The 25,306-nt window shown below is 40.0% G+C and overlaps 1 protein-coding gene across 5 annotated transcripts in view; it reads right to left on the bottom strand.

The window, feature by feature from the left end:
• Positions 1-25,306, bottom strand: part of ADAMTSL3 (ADAMTS like 3) — a 454,464-nt gene that overhangs the window by 13,281 nt on the left and 415,877 nt on the right. For 4 of the 5 annotated variants that reach the window (XM_035303956.3, XM_035303955.3, XM_035303954.3 and 1 more), the window contains exons 24-27: positions 11,954-12,136; positions 10,152-10,268; positions 5,439-5,622; positions 2,010-2,208 (exon numbers count right to left, since the gene is read on the bottom strand). In XM_035303956.3, coding sequence (XP_035159847.3) covers positions 2,010-2,208; positions 5,439-5,622; positions 10,152-10,268; positions 11,954-12,136 — 683 coding nt within the window. The remainder of the gene's footprint in view (positions 1-2,009; positions 2,209-5,438; positions 5,623-10,151; positions 10,269-11,953; positions 12,137-25,306) is intronic. The other variant, XM_035303958.3, reaches the window with a different exon arrangement.

The raw sequence follows: 25,306 nt of genomic DNA, 5'->3' as shown, positions 1-25,306 counted from the left end.
TTTAGAGATAAGCTCCTTTTTGATATACAGTTTTTAAGCATTTTCTCCCGTTCTGTGGATTGTCTGTTTACTTTATTGATGATGTCCTTTGCAGCACAAAAGTTTTTAATTTTGGTGCAGTCCAATTTATCTATGTTTTTTGTTGCTTCTGCTTTTGTTGTTATATCTAAGAAGCTATTTTCTAATCTAAGCAATGAAAATTTATGCCTATATCTTCTTCCAATAGTTTTATAGTTTGAGCTCTTTAAATTATCTGTGATTCATTTTAGGCTAACATTTTGTATGTGGTGTAAAGGGTCCAATTCCCTTTTTTACAAATGATTCCGAATTGTCCTGCACCACTGTTTAAAAGACTATTCTTCCCCGATTAAATGGTTTCTCAACCTTATAGAAAATCAACTGATATATACGTATGTGTATATTTATATGTATATGTGTATATATACATATATACTTTAAAAAAATTATATATAAATTAACATAAATTATACATATAAATTAACCCATATGTATATATGGGTTTATCTCTGGACTCATTTCAATTTCATTGATCTATATGTCTATCCTATGTCAGTACCATACTACCTTGGTTACTGTAGCTTTTTAGTAAGTTTTGAAATCAGGAAGTCTGAGTCCTGCAACTTTGTTCCTTTTCAAAATTGTTTTGGTTATTCTGGGTCTCTTCTATTTCCACATGAATTTTAGGATCAGCTTATCAACTTCTACAAAGAAATCAGATGAAATTTTGATAGGGATTGCACGGAATTTGTAGATAAATTTCAGGAGTATTGTGTTACTTTTAATAATAAGTCTTATAGCTTTCCATTGATTTAGATCTTATTTAGTTTCTTTGAAAAATATTTTGTAGTTTTATAGCTTCTATTTTTAAAACAATGTTTTCTCCTATGATTAACTTTCTTTAAACTTTAAACTCGATCTGGTCTGTTTCTATGCTCTAATTATACACCATAACCCGTGTCTCTCGTGCACTAATGCTGTACTATTTTACTTGTGACAGTTTTGCATCATGCTCTGACACAGGATGAGGAAAGCCTCTCCAATACTTTTTTTTTTTTCTGAGACACAGTCTTGCTCTGTGGCCTATGCTGGAGTACAACAGTATGATCTCGACTCACTGCAACCTCCACCTCCTGGAGTTTTGTGTTAGCAATTCTCCTGCATCAGCCTCCTAAGTAGCTGGGATTACAGGTGCACGCTGCCACGCCTGGCTAATTTTTGTTTTTTCATTTTAGTAGAGACAGGGTTTCACCATGTTGCCCAGGCTGGTCTCGAACTCCTGAGCTCAGGCAATCCACCCACCTTGGCCTCCCAAAGTGCTAGGATTATAGGCCTGAGCCACCACACCTGGCCCAGTCCAATATTTTTTTTAAATAAAAATTTACTGTCTTTATTGTCATATTATCTCCCATGTGAATGTCAGAATGATCTTAAGTTCCATAAAACAAATTCTACTCTGATGTTAATTGGAATTACATGCATAAATTCATTTAAGGAAATCAACATCTTTGTAGTACTGAGATTTTCCATTCAGGAGGATTATAGGTCTTTTATTTGTTCAACTTTCATGTGTTTCAATAATGTGATATATTTTTATTTATGAATTCCTACACATCAAACTTTTTCCTAAGTATTTTATTATAACATTGTTAAAGGTGGCATTTGGGATACAGATTCTGAGGCTTTAGTGCAGACACCATTAATTTTGCCCTCCTCCTTTCCATGAAGTCTGCTTTTATTCTTACTCCCTTAAACTGGTCTACCTTGGAGCTTCTGTTATGACATCACTGCATTCAAAGAACCCAAACTTGGTTCACTTTTGTCCTGGAAGACAGAGACATTATAATTTCTAAATATAAACCTTGAGGTCAAAGACATATATTCATTTCAGAGACTAATCAGATTCCTGCCCCCGTCCCAAAAGTAGCTTATTGAAAATAAGGTGATTATTACAGATAGTGCTGTCCACACACTAGATGTATTAGCTTTACCTGGCTCCCTGGTTCCCACTGAACACATGGATGACCGGAACATGGTTTTCTTCCCAGAGGCCGGTCTTTAGGGGCACACGCTCTTGGAGACACCACCTGCACAGTTCCATTGGCTTTTGTCTGCTTGCACGTCACCTGCCGACTGTGGTATCCTTCACCGCAAGACACAGAGCACCGTGACCACACGGTTGTGAACCACCTAGGAACAAAAACTACAGGACTTTAGTAAGGACTGGCATGCCAGACCTTAGATGAGGAGTCTCATCAAAGGAAAAAGCTAATCCCAACACCATGGCTGTCTTGGGCTGTAATATATTTCTATGGGAATGGGTAGCTGCATAGATGATTCCCAGCCTTTTCTCAGACCTTAACACAGGAGCAACAGTGTCATCATGTAGAAATGACTACCGTAGGAATGGGGCAGCTCTTCAGGTTCATGAAGAGCTGTTACTTGTGTGCCCCTTGAGGGTAAAGCTGGGGAAAATTTAGGAGGAAATTTCAAAAAGGTAGAGTTCAGTTCACTAAAACTAAAAGGAAGAAAATATATTTCCAGCATGTAAGTGTTGTTCACTCTGCAAGATACTTACATGTTAGCTTGTACAATTCTCATGTTATTCCCATTCTTGTAGAAAAGAAACTGATGTCCATTGAATTGAATAACTTAGCTATGACCACATGACTAAACTGCCAGCAGAGCTGGGATTGGATTCTACATTTATCTGACTCTAAAGTTCATGCATTAATGATTACAGGAGACTGAACTTGGAGCTGGACACCTTTGAGATATTGAGTGCTTTGTCACCAAAGATGCAGTTGCTTGGAGACCACAGCGTAGAGGTTTCTAACCTGATGTCCACAGTTATCCAAGAAAACCACATACTTGGATGAAAAAGAGTTACATCTTCATTGTCACTAAGCTCTAACTGAAATTTAGTATTTTTCTTCAATTATAGAAACATAGGCCACAAGTACAGTAGCATTAATATCTGTGATTTTGTTACCAATAGTAATCATAGATATTTGCACATCACAATTATGACAGGTATCTCAAAATATCATTTATACTCATCACTATATTAAAATTAAAGTACAACTATATCTTGTTGTTTTGTATGTCAATAGAGAAGCAAATCTATATTGGATGTTTAAAAAATTTCAGCAAGTGAATTTCAATATAATTGGTTTCCTTTGTAATCAAATGTATTTTATTTTACTTATTTAAAAACTTCTTCTGAGACGGTAGCCACAGTCCTCTCCAGACCACCAGAGGGAGCCATGGCACAGAAATGTTGAATGTAGAGGGATCCGGGATTAGATGATCTCTATGGTCTCTTCTAGGTATGAAAGTGTCAGATTGTTTATTCTAGGACCCTATACAAAGGCTTTAGAATATTTGAGAAAAAAGACTGCTGATAAGTTTCCCAGTGTGGATTCTCTCCACATTTTGAAAATCAAGAAATGCCATAAAGCAGCTTTCTCAGTCAGGTTACTCCAAGTTATTGAAGCATGAGTTTGCTGCTTTCTGAGGGATGACCTTAGCATGAGATCTTCCTTTTGAGAATTACAAAGGGTACTGGAAGACATAACAGTTAGGGTGCCTGCAATATTGACAGCCCTTCTAAGAACAGGTCTCAAGGCACCTATTTTGCTTTACACTGTGACCCTTCCTCCCACTTTCCTCCAAGGCACAGATGACTGGATCTAGTGTGGACATCTGCCCAAGGGCAGTGAGCTGTATAACGTTAAACATTCCTCCAGTTTCTCATCAGTAAAATGAGGTGGATAACAGTATCTTCCTCATAGGTTTGTACTCAAGAAATGCTTTGTTATTAATTTTTTTTTACTATGGATTTTGGTACTATTTGGTCAAATATCTGCTAAGGTCTGTGTTGTAATATCATTCATTAATATTTATAGAGAGTATATGATGGAGTAGACATTATGCTAAGTGCTAGGAATAAATTGTTGAGCAAAATACCTGTGGATTTACTCCCCATAGAATTTACAGTCCAGTGGGAGAGCAAGACAGACAATGTGGTAAGAACTATGAAGAACGATAAGTAAGTACAAAAATAATATAGCATAAAGACCTGACTTACTTTGGAGGGCTAAGTTCAGGGACAGTTTCCCTGAACATGTATTGAGATATATAAAGATGAACAGAAATGATTAAGAGAAAAGAGAGAGAAGAGTGTCCTAGGCAAAGGGAGAAGTATACGCAAAGGCTCTGAGTCAGGAAACAGAATAGCAGATCTAAGGGACAAAAGCAAAAAAAGAACAGCATAGAAGGAGATCAAATAACTAGGGTGGGAGAGACAAGTGATAAGACAGAGGGATAGCCCAAGGCCCAAATATAAAGGGACTTCAATTCCTCCACTCATTTACTCAGTCAGTAAATATTTACTGAGTGTCTACTATTGCTAGGCACTATTTTAGATGAGATAAAAAGGTGTGCAAGATAGTCCTAAGAGACTGGGGTTGTGACTATCACAACCTATCTTTTAGGCCTTTGTCCTAAGAGAAATGTGAAGGGTTTGAAGAAGAGAACTATTATGATAAATTTGTTTTAAAGATCTTTATTCTTAGAGAGTGGACAAAGTACTCTAGGGAGGGAGATGAGAACCAGGAGGCTTTTGAAGTGATCCATGTAAGAAACAATGGCTTGGACTTCAGTGGTAACAGTGGAAATGGACAAGATTGGATGGAGGTAAGAGAAAGAAGGGAGTCTAGGATGTCGTCATTAAGATCTGAAATACTGGGGATGGAGTAAGTTTGCTGGAGACCATGAATTTGATTTTGAGCATTTTATTTTTATTTATTTATTTTTTTGAGATGGAGTTTCGCTCATTACCCAGGCTGGAGTGCAATGGCGCCATCTCGGCTCACTGCAACCTCCTCCTCTTGGGTTCAGGCAATTCTCCTGCCTCAGCCTCCTGAGTAGCTGGGATTACAGGCATGAGCCACCATGCCCAGCTAATTTTTTGTATTTTTAGTAGAGACGGGGTTTCACCATGTTGACCAGGATGGTCTCGATCTCTTGACCTCGTGATCTACCCGCCTCGGCCTCTCAAAGTGCTGGGATTACAGGCGTGAGCCACCGTGCCGGGCCTATTTTGAGCATTTTAAAATTACTAATTTGTATCACCTATGGCTTAAAAGCTTATTAATTGTTTACCTTCAGGGGTCAAGTCTGGAGAACTGTGTTTTTAACTAGTGCCTCTGGTAATTCTGGTCCACTGAATTACATCCTAGGTAAACCCAAGAAATTAGCCTCACTAAAATCTTAAGGAACTGATAGCACTGTGTGTGCAGGAAGCAGATTGGGGTGGTGATTAAATTAGCTATTGAATTATTATGTCCAAATTACTGCATCTTTCAAAACAAGCAAAAACTTGGTGTTGATGAGATATGAAGAATGACTTTACTTACCTTGCCGGGCAGTCTCTGATGTTACAGGGCTGAAACCCAGCCAGTGGCTTCTGGAGGTGATCACACAGGGCCTCACTCACTTCCTGCCCATTGGCCATCACACACTGGGGTCTCTGAATGCGGGCTCCCAAATGACCACAGGTAGCAGAACAATGTGACCAGTTACCAGCCTCCCAAAAAGGCTCTGCAGAAAGAAAACAAAATATCATGGCAGCCCCAAAAGGGAAATAATGATGTGCCGGAGAGGACTTGGCCAAAGACCACCATGAGATGTTTTTTGGTTAAGTCTGGTTTTTTAAGAGGCATATGGAGAGAAAGCCATCTTATAGTGCAAGGGAGTCCTCTCAATCTTATTTTCCCTCAACTAACTTACTGTAATAACTGGTGAGAATGGCAGCCAGAATGGGGTCCTTGGACCACAGCCTGGAGAGGGACTATCATAGGCCAGTTGGGTCTGCCAGAAAGATTCCAGAGAGAGAGGAGGCACTCTCAACAGTGGGCTGCCTCCTCAGCAACAGTGGGCTGTCCTCTAAGCACAGCCAAAAGGACAAGAGAGGAGGGCCTCTCTAGGAGATGCCCTAATGGTTCAATTTCTCAAAAGTGGATCAGGCAGAGAAATGAAAGATGATTTAGCAGGAGGAATAGGGAGTAGGGATTAAGCAGAAGGTTGAAGATGCATTTGAGTTCTATTTTTATTTTTCCATTAATTCTTAATTTAAACTTCAGATTGATCTTGTAACTGCATAAATAATTTGTCACAGAGACATCTGAAAAGATAAACATAGGAGTTTCCTTTACAAAAGTAGAAGCTGACCACTTACAGTAATCCCAGCTTTTAAAAAATTTTAGTCTCTTTCCCTGCTGACACTCAGCAAAAGATGAGGTAGGACATGATGATGATGGATTTGTGTGTGATCACAGAAGGTGCCAGATTTTCCTGTAATAATCACAAGTAATTGATAGCTACCAGCTGTGTCCACAGGCTCTCTCACATAGTAGAGATTTCTTTCACTTGTTTTCCAGTTTTTCTTTCTAATTTTTGAAGTTCATCTTAAATTGCACATGGCATCATTTGCAAAGCAAAAATGTAAAATATATTTTTATTTGGACACTCAGGATTACAGTTTATTTAAAAATAATTTTTAAAAAGTAAGTATGTTTACTGAGGACCTCCCAGGTGACAGGTACTGAGTTAGACACTTTATAATCAATTTGTCATTTAATTTTCAAGATAATCTTATGAAGTTGACATTTTTATTTGCAGAGGCAGAAACTGAATGAAATGAAGTAACTTGCCTAAGGTCTGTCACCTGTCAGCTGGACCAGATCCCAAGTGTGTCTGACTCTATTATGTCACATTTCACAAAAATACCTTGGCAGTTCAAGGCAGGACATGTGCATTCCTTTTAAAATATGTGTCTTTTTAATTGAGGTATAATTCATACACAATAAAATAATCAGATATCAGGTGTGCAGTTTTACAAGGTTTCACAATTATAAGCACTACGTAACCATGATCCAAAGCAAGGTATGCAATGTTTTCATCATCCCTCTCTTGCCTTTTTCCAATCAATTGTCCTCCCCTCCCAGGCAGCCACTCATTCATTTCTAACAGTATACATTAGTTTTGCTTATTCTTGGACGCCTAGGCTGGAGTGCAGTGGTGTGATGTCAGCTCACTACAGCCTCTGCCTCTCAGGTTCAATTGATTCTCCTTCCTCAGCCTCCCTAATAGCTGGGATTACAGGCATGCATCACCACGCCCAGCTAATATTTGTATTTTTAGTAAAGACTAAAAATACAAAAGGGTATTGTAGCAGGGTTTAATCATGTTGGCCAGGTTGGTCTTGAACTCCTGACCTCAGGTGATCCGCCCACCTAGGCCTCACAAAGTGCTGAGATTAAAGGAATGAGCCACCATGCCTGGCCTTTGCTTAGCATGTTTCTGAGATTCACTCATATCATTGTGCATGTCAGTAGTTCATTTTCTTTTATTGCAGAATAATGTTCACATTGTATAAATATACCATAGTTTCTAATCTATTTTCCTGTCAATGACTATTATCAATAAGTTGAACATTCTTGAACAAAGCTTTTCATTAACAGTTTTTTCAGGTAAATACCTGTGAGTGAAACTGCTAGGTCAAGGGTAGGTGTATGCTTAACATTATTAGAAGCTGATGAATAGTCTTCCAAAGTAGTTTAAACATTTTACACATGGAGCAATGCATGAGAGTTTCAATTGCTTCACATTCTTGCCAAACTTGCCACTGTCAGTCTTTTTGTTTTTAGTTACTCACTGGTTATAAAATTGTATGTCACTGAGGTTTTAATTTCCATTTCCCTGATGCAATTTACATATCTTCTTTTGTGAAGTGTCTGTTTAAGTCTGTTGCCCACTGTGTGTGTGTGTGTGTGTGTGTGTGTGTGTGTGTGTGTGTGTGTGTGTTGGGGGATATTCATTGTTATCTTGTAGGAATTCTTTATATATTCTGCATATAAGTTCCTTATCAGACATATGTTCTGCCAATATTTTTCCCAGTCTATGGCTTATCCATTATTCTTAATGGTGTCTTTGATGAGCAGATCTTTAAAATTTTGATGTGATTGGTCCAATTTTATAATTTTTTTCTATTTAGTGCTTTTTGACACAAATGCATTTGAAAAGCAGATCATGCCATATCACTCCCATATAAGACTCCTCAATGACCTCCCATGTTTTAGGCGTAAACTCTTGAGTCTTTACCTTGGACCTCAAAGCTCTGAATAATCTGGTCCTCAGCCACTCTCCCACCTATTTCATACGCCCTTCTTTCTCCCTCACTGTACCCTATTCACATGAATCTTATTTCTATTACGAGGCCACATTGACCTTATTCCAATTTTATGGTCTTTGCTTCTTTCTCATTTTTCTGCGCAGATGGTTTCACCTCATTCTTTAGGTCTGGGCTCAAATACCACCTCTTAGAAGGTGCATCCTGACTGTCTTCACTGAAGTGGCTTTCTCCCATCACAGTGTATCTCACAGCCCTTACCACCAAGAAGTATCTTAAATATTTATTTATTCACTGGCTTCTTGTCCATCTTTTCTACTGGAATGTCAAGACCATAAACACTGCCCTGTTCAACACTAGGACAGGGTATGTTAAATATTAGCTTCAGCCATGCAACCAATATTTGTTAAATTAATAAAGGAGTCTCTTTGAAATGCTAAGCTAAGGATGCTTTGAAGGGCTGGTACATTCCACAATGTGTATATGTGTGGTTGTGTATTTGGGCATGTGTTTGTGTGTGTGTGCCTAGGAGGTGGCAGAACAATGCAGGTAGTCCCAATAAACCAAAAGTTTGACTATTCCAAAGGCTTCACCTTCATCAATAGCTTCAGCCTCACATATATCCTTTTTTTTTCATTAATTGATTTAAGGCAGTTCTTTTGATCTTTATGTTTCATGCCACATGTAATGTCTCTTTGCCTTTGCACACCATGGTTTCTCTGACTGTAATTTCCTCCTTTCTCTTTCCAGAACAAACATCATGAGCTACATGAAAACTCAATTGACTTCTCTAGAGACAGGTAGGGCCCCTTCCTTGGTGCTACCATTGTACTTTGGTCATCTTTTTATTATGGAACTTGTCACACTGTTTTACAGTATCTGTTTACATGACTGCCTCCCTCCTCAGACTGTGAGCTTCTCAAGGAGGAGGTCATCTCTGCATCCCCAGACCTGGGAGGAGTAAGCACTGGGCAAACATTTGTTGAATATCCAATGAATGGATGGGTATTTGGGTATACAATAATGGATATAGTATTATGTCTAAAAGAAGAGAAGAAATATATCCTACAAATGCCCTAAGATAATGATGTCATAAATAACATGATGGATTGCTGACTGGCAGCTCAACAATATTTCTCCCTTCTGTACTATCTCTTGCATCTCAGGAGGTGAAAGCCTAGAGACTACATTTCTTAGAATCCCTAAGTTATATATATATCCCTGAGTTAAATTCTGCATGATACGTTCTGCAAATGAGAGGCACTGCTCACGATTTAAAAGGTAGAAATGGCATGGCCATTGTTATTCCTGTATAATAGATGGAGTAAAACATGAGGTTTAAAAGCAGTTTCTTTATGTCCTTCTGTTGTTTCTTTATGTCCTGTTGTTTACCGATTTTTGAGCTACAAGGAGCTGAGATGATCAGTAGCGGCTTTCTGTGATTCTATCATTTCTGATTTTTCTTAACTCTACCTTGATCCCTTGGCCTTCTGCAGTTTTACAAGCTTGGAACACTTAGATTAGGTTCTCCTGATCAAGCACTGATGTGTAACAAAGTTGGTGTGTATGGAAAACTGTATCTTGAAAAAAGATCAATGAAAGAATCAATTCTAATACTCACAGCAAACTCCCATCTATTAATATTTACCACATTGGCAATAGTTTTGAAAATCAGTATCTATAGTATCACAAATGATGGTGCACATTTGAGATATGAGCTCTGTGGGCTTGCTCAGGAGTGGATGTTTCTAAAAAGTGTTTCAATATGGAAAGAATAAGTTGAACCACTGAAGACTGAGGGTCAAGAAAAAGGCTGGCCAAATGCCTAGAAATAATTTTACATATTGCAAAGTGAAAAACACAGATGGTCTTTTGGCTAAATCCTTTTCCTTACACATGCCTCACACGTAGTGAATCTAAAAAGGTCAAAATCCCAGACCTTGAGGCAGGGGTTCTCCTGTTGGGTCACTGATGTTGGTTCTAGTGTTTGTTGCCTGGAGGATGTACTTTTTATGTCCTTGGGGAAATACAATTTTACTCTCTGGCCATCTTCGTTCTGAGAAAAAAACAAAACAAAACAGTAGCACTTTTATCACAGACATTATCTAATTCCAGGTCCAGCTAGGGTGTTCTTAAAGACAGCTTCTAGGAAATGAGCCCTCTATAATACCACTGTGCTCCTAGAAACTCAGCTCATGATCACAGGTTTGGGAGATATATGTGAGTATGGATGTGTGGGGTGTTTTAGGAGTTTAGTTGGAGTTACTCACTGTCCTAGCATGTGGCATCTCTGCAGGTTTTCAGGGTTTCTAGCCTAAACTGTAAGATGAAGAAAATATATTCAACATAATTCCAAAAGGGTCTGGAGGAAGCAGGTTGGTTGGATAGAGCTCTTCCTCTCAAGAGGAATGCTGGGAGCAGGAGAATGGGCAGTGTCCCCTAGGCTTGCATGGTGAGGAGTGCAGGCTTATAGGAAGGTTGTGAAGCTTGCACATAAGAGCAGAGGATGGTGGAGGAATGCTGTGACTTGATCCCTCCATCAAGTTGCCAAAGTCATGAGCTGCTTGGCTTCAGTGAATTCCTGAAAGAAGAGGTATGTCAGATTGCAGTGAGACAAGCATGCAGATTCATGAGTGGAGATGGGCAGACGAAAGAAACAGGCTGGGGCTTCTCGGGGAGCATGGATAAGTCACTCAATAACCAGACAGGGTTGGCCTAGCCAATCTGTTGAAAATCTTCCATTCTAAGATTTTGGAAGATTACAGAGGCTCTTTGGAAAAAGCCACATGGTGGCACACCACTGCCTTTCTGATCAGCACTAAGAGTCCATGAGGGGTAGCAGGAAGAGCACCAAAAGAGCAGACTACATATTTGGGCACTAGTCCAAACACTTTATGAGCCCAGGGATCCTCATAAATATAACAAGATTAAAAACTATCACCCACAACACTGTGCTATCATAAGTATCATAAGAATTAATGTACATAAAAACATTTTGTGCATTAATTACAGCTATTCCAACCCCCTGCATTGGCACCCCCATCTCTTAATATCTCTGGGCTCCTCCAACTGCCCACAAAGAAAGTTATGGAAAAATCTCTTTCATGTTTTCTCCTCTTGGTTTAGCAATGGATTCTATATTCTCATACTAATTCTGCCAATGATTTAAATTCAAGTTCATTTCTTCATGAAACCCTTACTTAACACTAACATCTGGCCAGGTGTGGTGGCTCACGCCTGTAATGCCAGCACTTTGGGAGGCTGAGGTGGGCAGATCACAAGGTCAAGAGATGGAGACCATCCTGGCCAACATGGTGAAACCCCGACTCTACTAAAAATACAAAAATTAGCTGGGCATGGCAGCGTGCTTGTAGTTCCAGCTACTCAGGAGGCTGAAGCAGAAGAATCACTTGAACCTGAGAGGCAGAGGTTGCAGTGAGCCGAGATGGTGCCATTGCACTCCAGCCTGGTGCAGAGCAAGACTCTGTCTCACAAAACAAAACAAAACAGAACAAGACAAAACAAAACACTACCAACATCTGTGTTAGGTGCTGCGGATCCCAGGTGGTGAGACAGGGTGTTAGAATTTAGTGCTTGTTTTTAAGCAGGCAGTGGTAGCAATGGTTAAAAACATCTGATGTCCATCTTGTTCACTTCTCAACTCCAAAATCAACAAAACTGGGATGTACTTTGTGCACATTATAGGAGGCACTTAAGGAGCAATAAGAATTTGACACTTACCCAGCAAGTGGAGTACAGATGTTGCCACTGCCTTTCCAAGAGCATTGGTGGCTGTGCAGATGTAGGTTCCTTCATTTTCAAGGGAAATATTCTGCAACAATAGGGATCCATTGAAAAGCAAGGAAACATTGTCACTCAGAGATCCTCCTCTCTTCAACCAAGTTATATTAGGCTGAGGGACACCTTTGGAACAAAAACAAATATGACAAAGGCAATTCCTTTAAGAACAGGGCCACAGAACCACTTGACAGAACCGCATTCACTGTTTTGGCCACAAGTCAGCATATGGGTTTAATCATACATAATAGGAAAAATGGCTATTTCTATTGCTCTAGCTACTTTATGGCAGGTGGAGGATCCTGTTAAAGCAAAGAGCTTTGTTCTACTGAACATGTGATTGGCTTACACATATAAGTTTTGGAGTAGAAGCCAAGGAGAGTGGGATTGCTCTGCATTGGGAAGGGAGAGAATTTTGAAGGTGGGTAGTATAGCCAGAGAGTGGTTGGAAAGAAGGAGTTGGTAAAGCTGGGGGAATATGGAGGCAGAGCCAGAGTGAGAAATTCCCAGGGGTGGGTTGTCACAAGGAAGTCTTCGGAAAACATAAATATCTCCTAGAGGTCTTTAAGTTGTTTGCTGTGCATATGCAATGAAATATTCCTCCCTCAGGAAGAATATACAACATTCAGGGAAACAGATTTTATTAATTCTTTGTAAAAGATGATAACTTCAGGGAGAAAAGGAAGTACTGAGTTTCAGTTCTGGGTCAATGCAGTGAGGTGCAGGGACTGTAAGCAACATTGCTGGATCCTGGACACAGAGGGGAGCATAAGGAACTGAATTTCTTTCCCCAAGTCTAGAGAAGTCTTAGCATTTTGCTGGGCTGTGGAATATAAGATTCAGAGGAATCGAGAAATTTCATTTGGTTCTTCTTCCTCTTCTTTTATCTTTGAGATGGAGTCTCCCTCTGTAATGTAGGCTGGAATTCAGTGGCACAATCTTGACTTATTGCAACCTCTCAGGCTCAAGTGACCCTCCCTTCCTCAGTCTCCAAGTAGCTGGGACTACAGGTGCAAGTAACCACACAGAGCTAATTTTTGTATTTTTTGTAAAGACAGGGTTTCCCCATGTTCCCCAGGGAGGCCTTGAACTCCTGGGCCCAAGCAATTCCCCACCTCAGCCTCCTACTGCACCTGACCTCATTTGGTTCTTAAGAACTGGAATAGCTTGAGATGATGCCAATATTGCTCTAGGCAACCATTTTTGAGGATGTTTTCTCCTTTTGCAGTACTCTGGCTAGTGAGAGTGGAGAAGACACGGCATGGCTTTCTGACTTAAGAAAAAAACAGACACCACCACTATTATCATGACATATGCAACACACCTTACAGTAGGCAAAATGCATGTTCCATGAACATGGTGACACCTGAATTCTCATACTTAATCCTGTTTCCTGGGAGGCAGTCATTGTTAGCTGTAGCCCACAACTGAGGAACCTGGTAAGCCTTTTGACTTCAGGTTCAGTTCTGTCCATTACATCAAGCTGGTTATTCAAGTCTTTCAAGGAACTCATTGTGTGACTTTAGAGGAAACTGTTGATCTAGAAATGTTTAAATTTACTTGAAGGAACCGAAGACTGATGCTGGCATTGAGGTATTGCCTGAAAACTCAAGGTGAAAAAAGGACTAAATTTCTATTCAAAGAAGAGGTGGAAATGCATAGGGGAAAGAGAACTATCTTGGCTGGGTTGGGGTGAGGCTTTGTTCTCATTCTCAATAATTATTAGTTCTGTAGCCTTGGGCAAGGCACTTTAGATTTCAACTGTCTCATCTGTGAAAGAAATCTGAAAGAAGAATGGGAACTTCATTATGTTCAGATATACTCTTTGAAGTTTCAAAAATCTGAGTCTGAGAGGGTTGCCCTTGGGTTTTTTGTCCTTAATCCTGTGGCTTTGTATGATCCAAGTATGGTAGGCAGAATTCTAAACACATTGTCCCAAGATTCTCATCCTTGATTACTCAGTCAAATATCAATCTAGGCACTGATATGGAGGGAATCTGCAGATGTAATTAAAGTTACTACTCAGCTAAAAAGGGTAGTAACTTTTTAGTAGTAACGACTTAAAATGGGGCAATATCTGGGTGGGCCCATTGTAATTCTGTGAGTCCTTAGAATCAGAAGAGAAGGGCAGAAGCTATCAGGGACATGTGGAGAATGAGAAAGTAGGAGAGATGAGACAGAAGAGGAGTTCAGAGAGATTCAAAGTGTGAGAGGACCATGATCTATCATTGCTAATTTTGAGGATAAAAGGGCCCTGAGCTGGGGAGTGCAGGTGGCCTCTAAAAGATGAGAGTGGCCTTCAGCTGACAGCTATCAAGAAAATGGGAACTTCAGTTCTAAAATAATGAGGAATTCAGCCAATAACCTGAAGCAGCTTGGAAGCAGATTTATCCCCAGAGCCTCCAGAAAGGAATGCAGCCACTCTAAGTGGAACACTCACTTCAGTGGCTCTGTGCCAAGATGACCTACACAACATAGGTGAGATAATATATGGGTATTGTTTTAAGCCTCTAAGTTTGTGTTAATTTGTTATAGCAGCAATCGAAAATGAATACACTGAGATTTGTTTTACATTTTGTTATAAAAACTAAGCTGGCCCTAAATAGCCAAAGGGATGCTAATCACATGTGCATATATCTTTTTAGTATTTTCTTGTACCTACATATGCATACAGAAAGGTTAAGCTTTCTGAAAGGTTACAGCTATTAAACATTGAAGCTGAGATTTATGCCAATGCAATTTGATTCAGAACATCTCTTAACCACAACATAGGTAGATCTTACACATCTCTTAATATGTTTATTACTATGCATGTTATAGCTTTTTGTTGTTGCAGTAAACAAGATTTTTAAAAATGTATTTTGCAGTTGTTTACTGCCAACACTTAGGAAAGCTATAAGCATCTGCATATTTATCTTGTTTCCAGTCATCTTCCTGAACTTTATTATTTTGAATAGTTTTTCAAATTGATTTTCTTGTTTTTTTTAAGGTAAATAATTATTATATCATTTGCACATGACAATTTTCTCTTCCTTTCCAATATACTTCTGATTTCTTTTTGTCTTACTGTATTAGTGTCTCCAGAACAAAACTGAATAACAACCACTATAGCAGGTACTTTAGACTATTTGTGTCCCCTCTCCGAAGCTTGAGCTTGGACTTCCTTCAACATAAAAAGCTTAATCTTGGACTTCTCATCCTGGAGGATGAGAAGTAATAAATTGTGAGAAATTGTTGGAAGAAATTGTGAGAAATAAATTTTCTGTTGTTTATAAGCCACTCAGTCTATAACATTCTTTTATAGCAGCCCCAATGGTCTAAGACAGCAGCATATTTGTCTTGCTTTCAACTTTAATGGGAATATTACTAATGTTTTTTCTTAGGTATGATGCTTTTTTTTTTGTATCTGACAGTTATGTCAAATAAATTTCCTTCTATTTCTAGCTTACAGGAAAATTTCTCATTATTTAAGTTTAACATTTAGTTTATTTGGTCATTTTAAAGCAAATCATTTAAAGTTATTAATTTTATTTTGAATACAGCTTTGGCTACATATCTTATGTTTTGAAATGCAATACAACTATTTCATTATTTCATTCACTTAGTCAAAAAATGTTTATGGAGTGCCTACTATATGTGAGACTCTGTGCTAATGCTAAGAATATAATGGTGAACTAAGTTCCTTGCGGACCTTAATCTAGAGTGGGCCCATGCATCAAAAAAGCTAACTGCAATATAAAGAGATAAGAACATGCAATAGGCTGGGTGTGGTGGCTCACGCCTGTAATCCCAGCACTTTGGGAGGCCGAGGTGGGTGGATCACGAGGTCAACAGATCAAGACCATGCTGGTCAACATGGTGAAACCCTATCTCTACTAAAAATACAAAAAATTAGCTGAGCATGGTGGTGTGTGCCTGTAATTCTAGCTACTCAGGAGGCTAAGGCAGGAGAATTGCCTGAACCCAGGTTGCGGTGAGCCGAGATCGCGCCATTGCATTCCAGCCTGGGTAACAAGAGCGAAACTCCATCTCAAAACAACAACAACAACAACAAAAGAACATGCAGTAAAGGTAAACACTAGATGCCACTGAGGCACAGAAGCTGTGACTCATGTAGACTAGAGAGATAGGGAAGATACCTGCAAGGAGGAACATGGAGTGCAGATGTGGAAAAGCATGGGAACAGGAGCAGGAGCCAGTCTTCTCATGGTATGGTGCCTTGTTTTTTGACTGAATGCATTACCTGTATCACCTACCCCCAACTTTTAACAAGTTAATGACAGAGCCCAAAAACATTTCTGTGATTTACCTTCATGTTAAATTTTCTCTTGGGGCCCCTTTTAACTCTACAATATGTGTGTGATCAATTCATTCATTCATCCATCTCTTCCTTCATATATTATTTCATTCTTATTATTTGCCCTCTATGACCAGAATTATTTTATAGTATTATTACTATATTAATCTCAGGTCTCCTCAGTAGATCATGAGTACAGGCCTGGCAAAGATTAGATGTGTGAATGTTTGCTGAATGCATAAATGAATAAACTAGGGAATGGATTTACTAAAATAAAACCATATTCTATCCCAAAGATACATCAGTATGACCTTTTTGGTTATTCATGCCAATGCTCTCTTCCAAGTAGCAAAGATAATAAAGTGCTGACTGTATGGTAAAATCCTCATAAACTCAGATACTATTATTTTGGAATCTATGGTAATTTGGAGAAGGATTATATTAGCTAGGAAGAAAAAATATCTCCTTAAATATTTGAAGGGAACAGTTCAAATTATTTCAGAATTCCCTTCAAATACTTCATTGGCCTCCACAACATATACACAATTGTTATGTGAGTATACATCAATATTTATAAATTAAAGTGGTTTCCTTTAAGATCCTAAGTAATTCTCGCTTAAATGACTGAACATTTTAAAAAGTAATTCATAGACTTGAAAACATTTTACAACTCAGGGATGTTTATTATTTCAGAACTGCCTCTGACAATTAGTCCAAATTAGTGAGGTTTTTCTCAAGACATAAAGCCTCATACAGCTTATTCATTATTCTGCCATGGTAAGAAGCTTCTAAGCGGTGTTGTCAATTCTACATTGAAACAAGGTTTACAAAGGCCTTCAGCCAGGCTAAAGGAGCTGTGTGGAGATCTCAGGGGAGAGCATTTCTGGCAGAGGAAACAGCATGTACCATTGCCCTGAAACAGAGTTCTTAACCTGGGGACCATAAGCCTCACGTGGATCCACAGTTAGGATTCAGGGGTCTGTGACCTTTTCACCAACTCTAGCTGAAGGGCAGCACTTCTATCAATTATGCATGTAAGCCATAGACCAAGGTAGCAGTATCTTCAACTCTCTCACCAATGGAAATCATAGATATTTTCGTATCACATTACAAGTATGAACAGATCTCTCAAAATATTCTTTATGCTAACACTGCTTCAAAACTATGGTAACGATTGGACCCAATGATAGATTTTGAATTTGATGCATTAATAATGAAGTACATATAGTATTTTATCACACATTTGGTTTATTAATATTTTGATACCTATATTTTGATTATAATTGGTTTTCTTTAAATGCACTATATTTTATTTAATATTTTGAAAATTTTATTTCAGAAGTAGTACCACAAGCTTCATCAGACTGGTCCAGGACACATTCCTCCAATTTTGGAGAAAAATAAAAGAGCATGTGGCTGCAGGGATGTGAGCCAGGGAGAGAGCAGTAGGTGACAAGGTCAGAGAAGTGGCAGGTGGGACTCAGGTCACAGAGAGCCTGATAGGTCATTGTAAGGCTTTGGTTTCTACTCCAAATATTTTGAAGAATGGCATGAGCTGACTTGTGTTTTTAAAGGACTGCTTTGACTGCTGTGTTGATTGCAAGGGGCAAGGGCAGAGACAGGGAGACCTGGGAGGAACCTGTCAAAGTAATCCAACCTAGAGATGATGATGACTTGGACCAGTGTGGTAGCAACGAAGGTAGTAAGAAATGATCAGATTCCGGGCTTATTCTGAAGGTAGAGCAGACAGAATTTGATGCAGGTGGGATAGTGTGAGAGAGGAAAGCAAGCCAAAAATGACTCCAGGATTTTTGGTTCAAGCAAATAAAATAATGGCATTGTCATTCACTGAGATGAGGGACACTATGAGAGAAGCAAGTTTGGGAGAACTCAGGAGAGAAGTTTTGGACGTGTTAGATTTGAAATAACTATTATATATGCACAGGGAGATGCTGAGCAGGCATGTGGAAATGTTCATCTAGAGCTTAGGGGAAAGGTCTGTGCTAAGAACATGAATTTAACAGTTTCCATCATATAGATGTCATATTTGAGTCCTTGTGTACGCATGGGATCAATAGGGAGAGATTATAGGTAGAGAAGAGAAAACGTCTGGGGACTGGCCTGGGGTAGTTCAATCTAGAGATCAGGGACAAGAGGTGGAACAAAGGAGGCTACAAAGGAACAGATACTATGGTAGGTAGAAAACAGAGTCATTTCCTAGAAGTGGAGAAGGAGGGAGTAATAGTTGTTCAATGCTATTGTAGTCAAATAAGCAAGTAAGGTAAGGTCTAAGAACTCACCCCTGGGCTGGGCATGGTGGCTCACCCCTGTAATCTCAGCATTTTGGGAGGCCGAGGCGGGCAGATCACCTGAGGTCAGGAGTTCAAGACCAGCCTGGGCAACATGTAAAACCCCATCTCTACTAAAAATAAAAAAATAAAAATAAAAATAAATTAGCCAGGCGTGGTGGTGTGTGCCTGTAATCCCAGCTTCTCAGGAGGCTGAGGCAAGAGAATTGCTTCAACCCAGGAGATGGAAGTTGCAGTGAGCCAAGAACACATCACTGCACTCCAGCCTGGGCAACAGAGCAAGAATCTGTCTCAGAAAACAAACAATAAACACAAAAACTGACCACTGAAGTTAGCAGTTCACACTTACATAGTAGGCTGTTGGTAACCTTGACAACAGCTATGAAGGTAATGGTATGGAGAATGTTTGATTGGAGTGGATTCAGGAGAGATTGAAGAGAAATGAAATTGAAGACAGCAATTATAAACTACTCTTGAGACACTTTGCTATAAATGGAACTCAAGACCTGAGGCAATAGCTGGAGAGGGAAATGGAGTTCAGGGCAGGGTGTTTAGGGATGGCTTTGCTCACCTGGCATTCCTTTCTCATCTCCCTGTTTCCACCCTTGCCTTCCTGTTACTCTCTGATTTTTTTTACAGTCTATTTTCAACAAAGTAGCCACAGAGTTTCTTCTAAAAGGCAACTGAGATCATGACATTCCTTTGTTTGGAATTCTCTAATGGCTTCCATCTCACTTAGAACAAAAAATAAACTCCTTATGATATCTTATGATCTGCTAACATACATGGTCTTCCCTCAACCCCTGTACACTAATCACCTCAAAACACAGGGAAAAAAAACAGTGGCAGAGAGAGATGGATTTTTATTTTTTAAGTGATGGGGTCACACTGGGCTAGAGTACAGTGGCTATTCACAGGCATGATCATAGCATACTGAAGCCTTGAACTACTGGGCTCAAGGGATCCTCCCATCTCAGGAGGAGTTGGAACTATAGGTGTGCACCATCATGCCTGGCTGAGGAGTGGATTCTTGATTAAATCATTTAAGTTCCTGAATCCAGATGTGTCTAACATTCACTACACTCCAGGACTTTTCAGTTCTATTAGTCAATAGTTTCTCCATTTTCTCTTAAGCCAGTTTGAGGTGGTTCTCTGTTCCTTGTAACCATAGGAGTCTAGACTAGGAACTAAGGTATGAAAACAACCAAGATGGCCAAGTGGCCATGCCAGCACATGCTTCTCAGAACAAACTGACATAGTTACGTTCCAAAAGAAAATGTCAGAATTGGAAGTCTGAAATGAAGAACATGGGACCCCACCAGAGTACAGGAACAAGTCCTTCCTTCTCACTACACACTGTCCTGGGGGCCATTTCATCTAGTTTGAGGAATATAATGATAATTCCTACGCTGAAAACTCCCACATCTACCTATCCAATCTTAATCTCTCCCTTGAATTCAAGACTCCTGAACATCTCCCATTGACACAGGCACCTCAAACTCCATAAGTCCAGTAGTGAACTCCAACTCCTACCCCACAGGCACCTAGAAGCATTGTTACACGTGTAAACATTGTCAAAGAACTGAACAGGCCAGAGGAAATTCAGACAGGTTTCTTTGTACCACTGCTCTTTATGATCTTTCAAAATAACACATTTGCTCTGTTGAAACAGCTATAAAATGTCAGAAATAGTTTAAACTTATTTATCTAACCTTAAAGACAGGCTATTTCCCCCAAGACTTGCAGCTCTGAAATATTCAACATTCTGTTTCCACAATGCTGAAATTGTTTTGGAAGACAAATGTTGTGGAAAAAAGTTCAGAGCCGGAGGGGCTGTGAAACATGTGTTGCAAAAAGTTTGCACCTCTGGAGTGTCTTTAAACTAGTCAGCATTTAAAAACAAATTTCCTTCATCCTTGAAAGGCCCATGAAATATTCCACACTATAAAATCCCTGGCCTATTCAGACTGCCCTGAAATGCTGGATCTTTATATAAATATATATTATACCTGCATGTTTTTGCTCATCTGTTTGTTTCTTCCAGCTACTCAAAACTCACGCAGAATTCTGCATTATTTTTCACATATGACAAATGAAGATTTAAGCTACCATTAGTTATCTCTGAGGAATCACGAAGAAATGATGTTGCCAGTTTATAAGAAAAAAGGCAAATCAAACACAGGATAGGCAAACCACAAAGGGAGTCATCACTAATAAATGAAACAGATAAACAAGAGTTCAAGGGTTCAGAGTCAGAGAAAGTATCTCAAAGCCACCAGAATAATGAATGTTCTCTTCTCAACTGCAGGACCAATCTGTGCAGCACAGTAAATTTTGTAAGGAACATTCCTCTTCCAAGTTAACCGCATACCCTTCTGTTCTTTTTGAAAAGTATGTTGTGTATGCTTTTTGGATCCAATGGACTATCCATCAGTGATGCCATGTTCAGAACTGTCTCCAAATATAAGGCTATGGCTTTTACTGTTTACAGAATTCTCTTGAATAGCTGATTAAGTACTTTCTTTTCTCTAGTAAATTCATGTTTAGATTGGCATAATCCATCCCCCAATCAATTTGATTTGAAGGATTTAGAAATCATCTGTGTCATAGTATCTATCCCCAACTCCATCATTAAAAGTCCTTTCCTAAAGGTTTTTGAACTGTGTTTCTTCTGACATGGAGAAGGGTGTCAACAAGTCCTCTTCCTGGTATGGTCAGCCTCATCTCTCACGTATCCTGGGCTTCTGCTTTGTGTGAGCCTAGGCAGCTCTTTAACTCCACCAGACATATCTCATGAGCACTACACAGTTACTGCTGGATATTGTCCTCCAGGGTCTTATTTATAGGCTAGAAAGTGCCAGTGAAAATCATTATATGAAAACCAAAAGTCTTCAGTGGTTGCTTGAAGAATAAGAAAGTCGAGTTGGTGCAAATCAAGCATAGTGATATATGCTGGAGCTATACAAGTGGTGTAAACTACTGATTCCAGTAAAGGGGAAGGGAAGAACTCCTAAACAACAGCTCAAAAGGGAGAACCATGGACATCCATGAGGCCCTTCCTGATAATCAGCAATTCTGGTAATCCATCAATATAAGATTGGGATATAGATGAACAAATAGCTATTAGCCAGTTAAAAATATTACTCATTTAGAGATCATGCACCAAGATCTCCAAGTGGGTTCCACTGCTGTCACCAGCAAACCCCAGAGGACTATGTCCTGCTGGTGTCTTGAGGTGACATCTCAAGGCTGTTTTGACTTCCCAGGACTCACTTTCCTCTTTCCTCAAAGCACTGACTCTTGCCTTTGGTTCTTGTGAGCTGCACCATTCATTCTATTTCTGGGGTGTCTTTTCTCCTCAGGCAAGGTAGGGAGTAAGAGTCAGTTTTCCTAGCTCTCCAGCTTTCCTCTCTTGGAGGAGAAAAGCACAAAAGCATTTCCAATTTATGGGTGTCACTGCTAAGAATAGCCATCCTCCAGCCTGGGAATTGCACTCTTCTCCAAACACACCATACTGGCTGTAAGGTTATTTTCTACGTGCTGTTCTCTCCATTGCAGATTATTTGCAGTTCCCTTTCACCACCTGGAAAATTTCTCCTCATTCTTAAAGACCCATCTCAGAATCACTTCCTTGATCCTCTTGGACATTGATTTCTCCTGTGTGAACCTCTGAACACTGAGGCATCAATTGTTGGCATGCCCGATTCTACCTTCAGAATGAGCCTAGAGCATGGACCTGGGTTCTACCATTTAGCCCCCGCTTTTAGTTCACTCCTAGTTACCCACTCCTGGTTCACTTCTAGTTCTAATTTACTCCTGATTACTCCTGGTTAATTCTAGTTTACTCCTGATTACCCATTCCTGGTTCATTCCTAGTTTACTCCTAGCTCTAGTTCACCTCTGGTTACCCGCTAATTCCTGAGGAAGAGTCTCTCATTTTGAGAGGATACTTGAGATAATTCCAAGGGACCTCTTTGGCCCCATTTACTGGCTAAAGCATTGGTTCTTAACCTTGGCTGCACATGAAAATCTTCTGGGGAAGCTTTAAAAATCCTTGGTTCTCAGGACATACTGCTGATGAACTAAATCAGAATCTCTCAGGGCAGGGCTGGGGAAGTGTTGTGGTGTCCAGGCCTGAACTGACATTAACCGTAATAATAAAATGACCTGATTGTAGGATGCATCAGTCATCAAAATGAATAACTGGGTATTGAATTAATAACTAGGGAAAAGGAATGAAAAGAAAAGAAAACAGGGTTATATAAGTTGGGATGTTGCTAGAGATGCCAAAATTCTATACAGGTCCTATGGGGTTATTCCCATAAAGGAGTGTTTTTCTTCCATTAACAAGGTCCTGCACGGTTTTCTCAGACTGTACTCAGAAGCTTGCATGCTTTCTTATTTCCGGGGTTTGAATTCCAACAAATTCCCTTTCCCTCAATCCCCACCCTGTGTGGGTGCTGTGGTCCTCTCTGTCTTGCTGTGAAGGCATAGTTAGGTCAGAGCAGCTGGAATGAATTGTGGGGCATTCAGGGGCTTCTGATGTTTCCCTGTGTTTTATAATAGATGCTGTTCCATGCTGCACAGTTGTCCTGTGCTCTCTGCTGCTGCCTGGGAGTCTCAGCACACACAGCCAAAAGAAGAGAGTCCTGGAGAGTGGAGAGGAAGCAAAAGCCTTTCTTACAGTATAAGTAGATTTGAGTGGTATAAGGCATTCAAAACCTTTCACGTTTACTGCCTCATAGGAAAAGCCTCCCAATTGCTATCAAATCTCATAAAGGTTTGGGAAACTCCAGACTAGCCCCTCTGGGTCCTGATCTGACACCAATACAAGGAGCCAAAGGAACGCAGGCCAGCCAGGAGATGCTACTCGGAGACTTGCGGAATTGAAGCAACTCATTTCTTTCTTTTTTTCCTTGAGACTGAGTCTCACTCTATCGCCAGGCTGGAGTGCAGTAGCACAATCCCGGCTCACTGCAATTCCTATTTTCTGGTTTCAAGCCATTCTCCTGCCTCAGCCTTCCAAGTAGCTGGGACTCCAGGCATGTGCCACCATGCCCAGCTAATTTCTTTTGTATTTTTAGTAGAGACGAGGTTTCACCATGTTGCCCAAGATGGTCTTGATCTCTTGACCTCATGATCTACCCGCCTCGGCCTCCCAAAGTGCTGGGATTACAGGTGTGAGCCACCGCACCTGGCTGAAGCAACTCATTTCTTTAGAAGCCTGGACTTCAGATCACTGAGGAAAGAGCTTCAGTCCAAGAGCAGAGGAGGATGCAAGCTCCCGCCTCGTGATTGTGCAGGTGTTTGCTGCACCATTTCACAGGCCCAACAGAACTGAACCAGGGCCATTTTACTAATGTTAAAACAGGGGAGTTAAATGAGTCTTAATATCAGAAATATGGTAACCAAGAAACAATGGGAGGCCAGCCACCATGGCTCCCATCTGTAATCTCAGCCCTTTGGGAGGCCGAGATGGGAGAGTTGCTTGAGGCCAGGAGTTCTAAACCAGCCTTGGTAGCACAGTGAGACCTCTGTGTCTGCAAGAAAAAAAAATTAGTCAGGTGTGGTTGGTGGAGCATAGCTGTAGCCTCACAGGGCTAAGCTGGGAGGATTGCTTGAGCACAGGAGTTTGAGGCTGCAGTGAGCTGTGATCATGCTCCTGCACTGTAGCTTGGTCAAGAGTGAAGCACTGTCTCTAAGCAAAAAAAGAAAAAATAAACTATGGGGGTGAAATCTATTTGAAATCTGAAATAAGATATCATTATGGAGAGTTCATATGTTCATTTGGCAGTAGGAATCTGCCATGGTCACAGGACTCCATGACTTGTAAAATTGTTAGTAGCAGAACAAGTTTAAAAAAAAATTATTTTATAAGCCTAATTTATAAAATTGCAAAGCATAGAGGTGTTTTGTTTGAGCTCTATGTTGGGGGATGGGAATAGGTAGGGTAGAAGGGGAAGGCTGGGACTTTGACAAGGCTCCATGGAATCTATAGTTTGAAAACCATAGGTTTAGCCATTGGTCTAATGATGGTGCTTGGAAGAAAGGTGCGTGGTTGTTTGTAGGATAGGGAATGGGTGGGCATACAACGTGGAATTACATGATGACAGTATATGGGGCCTATAAGTCAGTCTGTTGTTACCATTGATAGGGTGAACATTAACGTGGAGGTGAGTGTCTGTGGAGTTTTCAGGACAGAAAAATGTACAGGTGGCACTGAAGATAGGGTGGGGTATAGATTTTTTGGGATGAAAGTTTTGTTACCAATAGGACTGTACCACAAAAGCTGTACTCTGAATGCTTCAAGACATGGTGACACCCAATACATGCAGACCCATAAGCCCATGCACAACTTGATAGGTGTTTGAATAGCCCCTCCTGTTTTTTCGTATTGCATATCCAGCTACCTTATTCTAGATTTTTTCTACTTCTTGATTGTATATGGAGCCATGTTTTTGCCACATTAGAAATTGAGATTGATAAAAGAGAAAAAAGATATTATTTTTTCAAGAAGCACTCTTAAAATAGAGCTTCAGTACATCTTTAAAGAGCAGAGAATTGCTTTACAAATGAGTCTTTTTAATCTGCTAAATCAATAATCCAAATAGGAGTCGAAAGAGATTGGGGCAAGTGTATTAAGAGTGAGGTGAGTCCATAGTCACTACCAGACAGTGCACAATTTGACAC

Source organism: Callithrix jacchus, chromosome 6 (genome assembly GCF_049354715.1).
Source record: "Callithrix jacchus isolate 240 chromosome 6, calJac240_pri, whole genome shotgun sequence".
NCBI classification, from domain to species: Eukaryota; Metazoa; Chordata; class Mammalia; order Primates; family Cebidae; genus Callithrix; species Callithrix jacchus.
The sequence above is the reverse complement of the archived record's forward strand: the minus strand, read 5'-3'. Positions and strand labels throughout refer to the sequence as shown.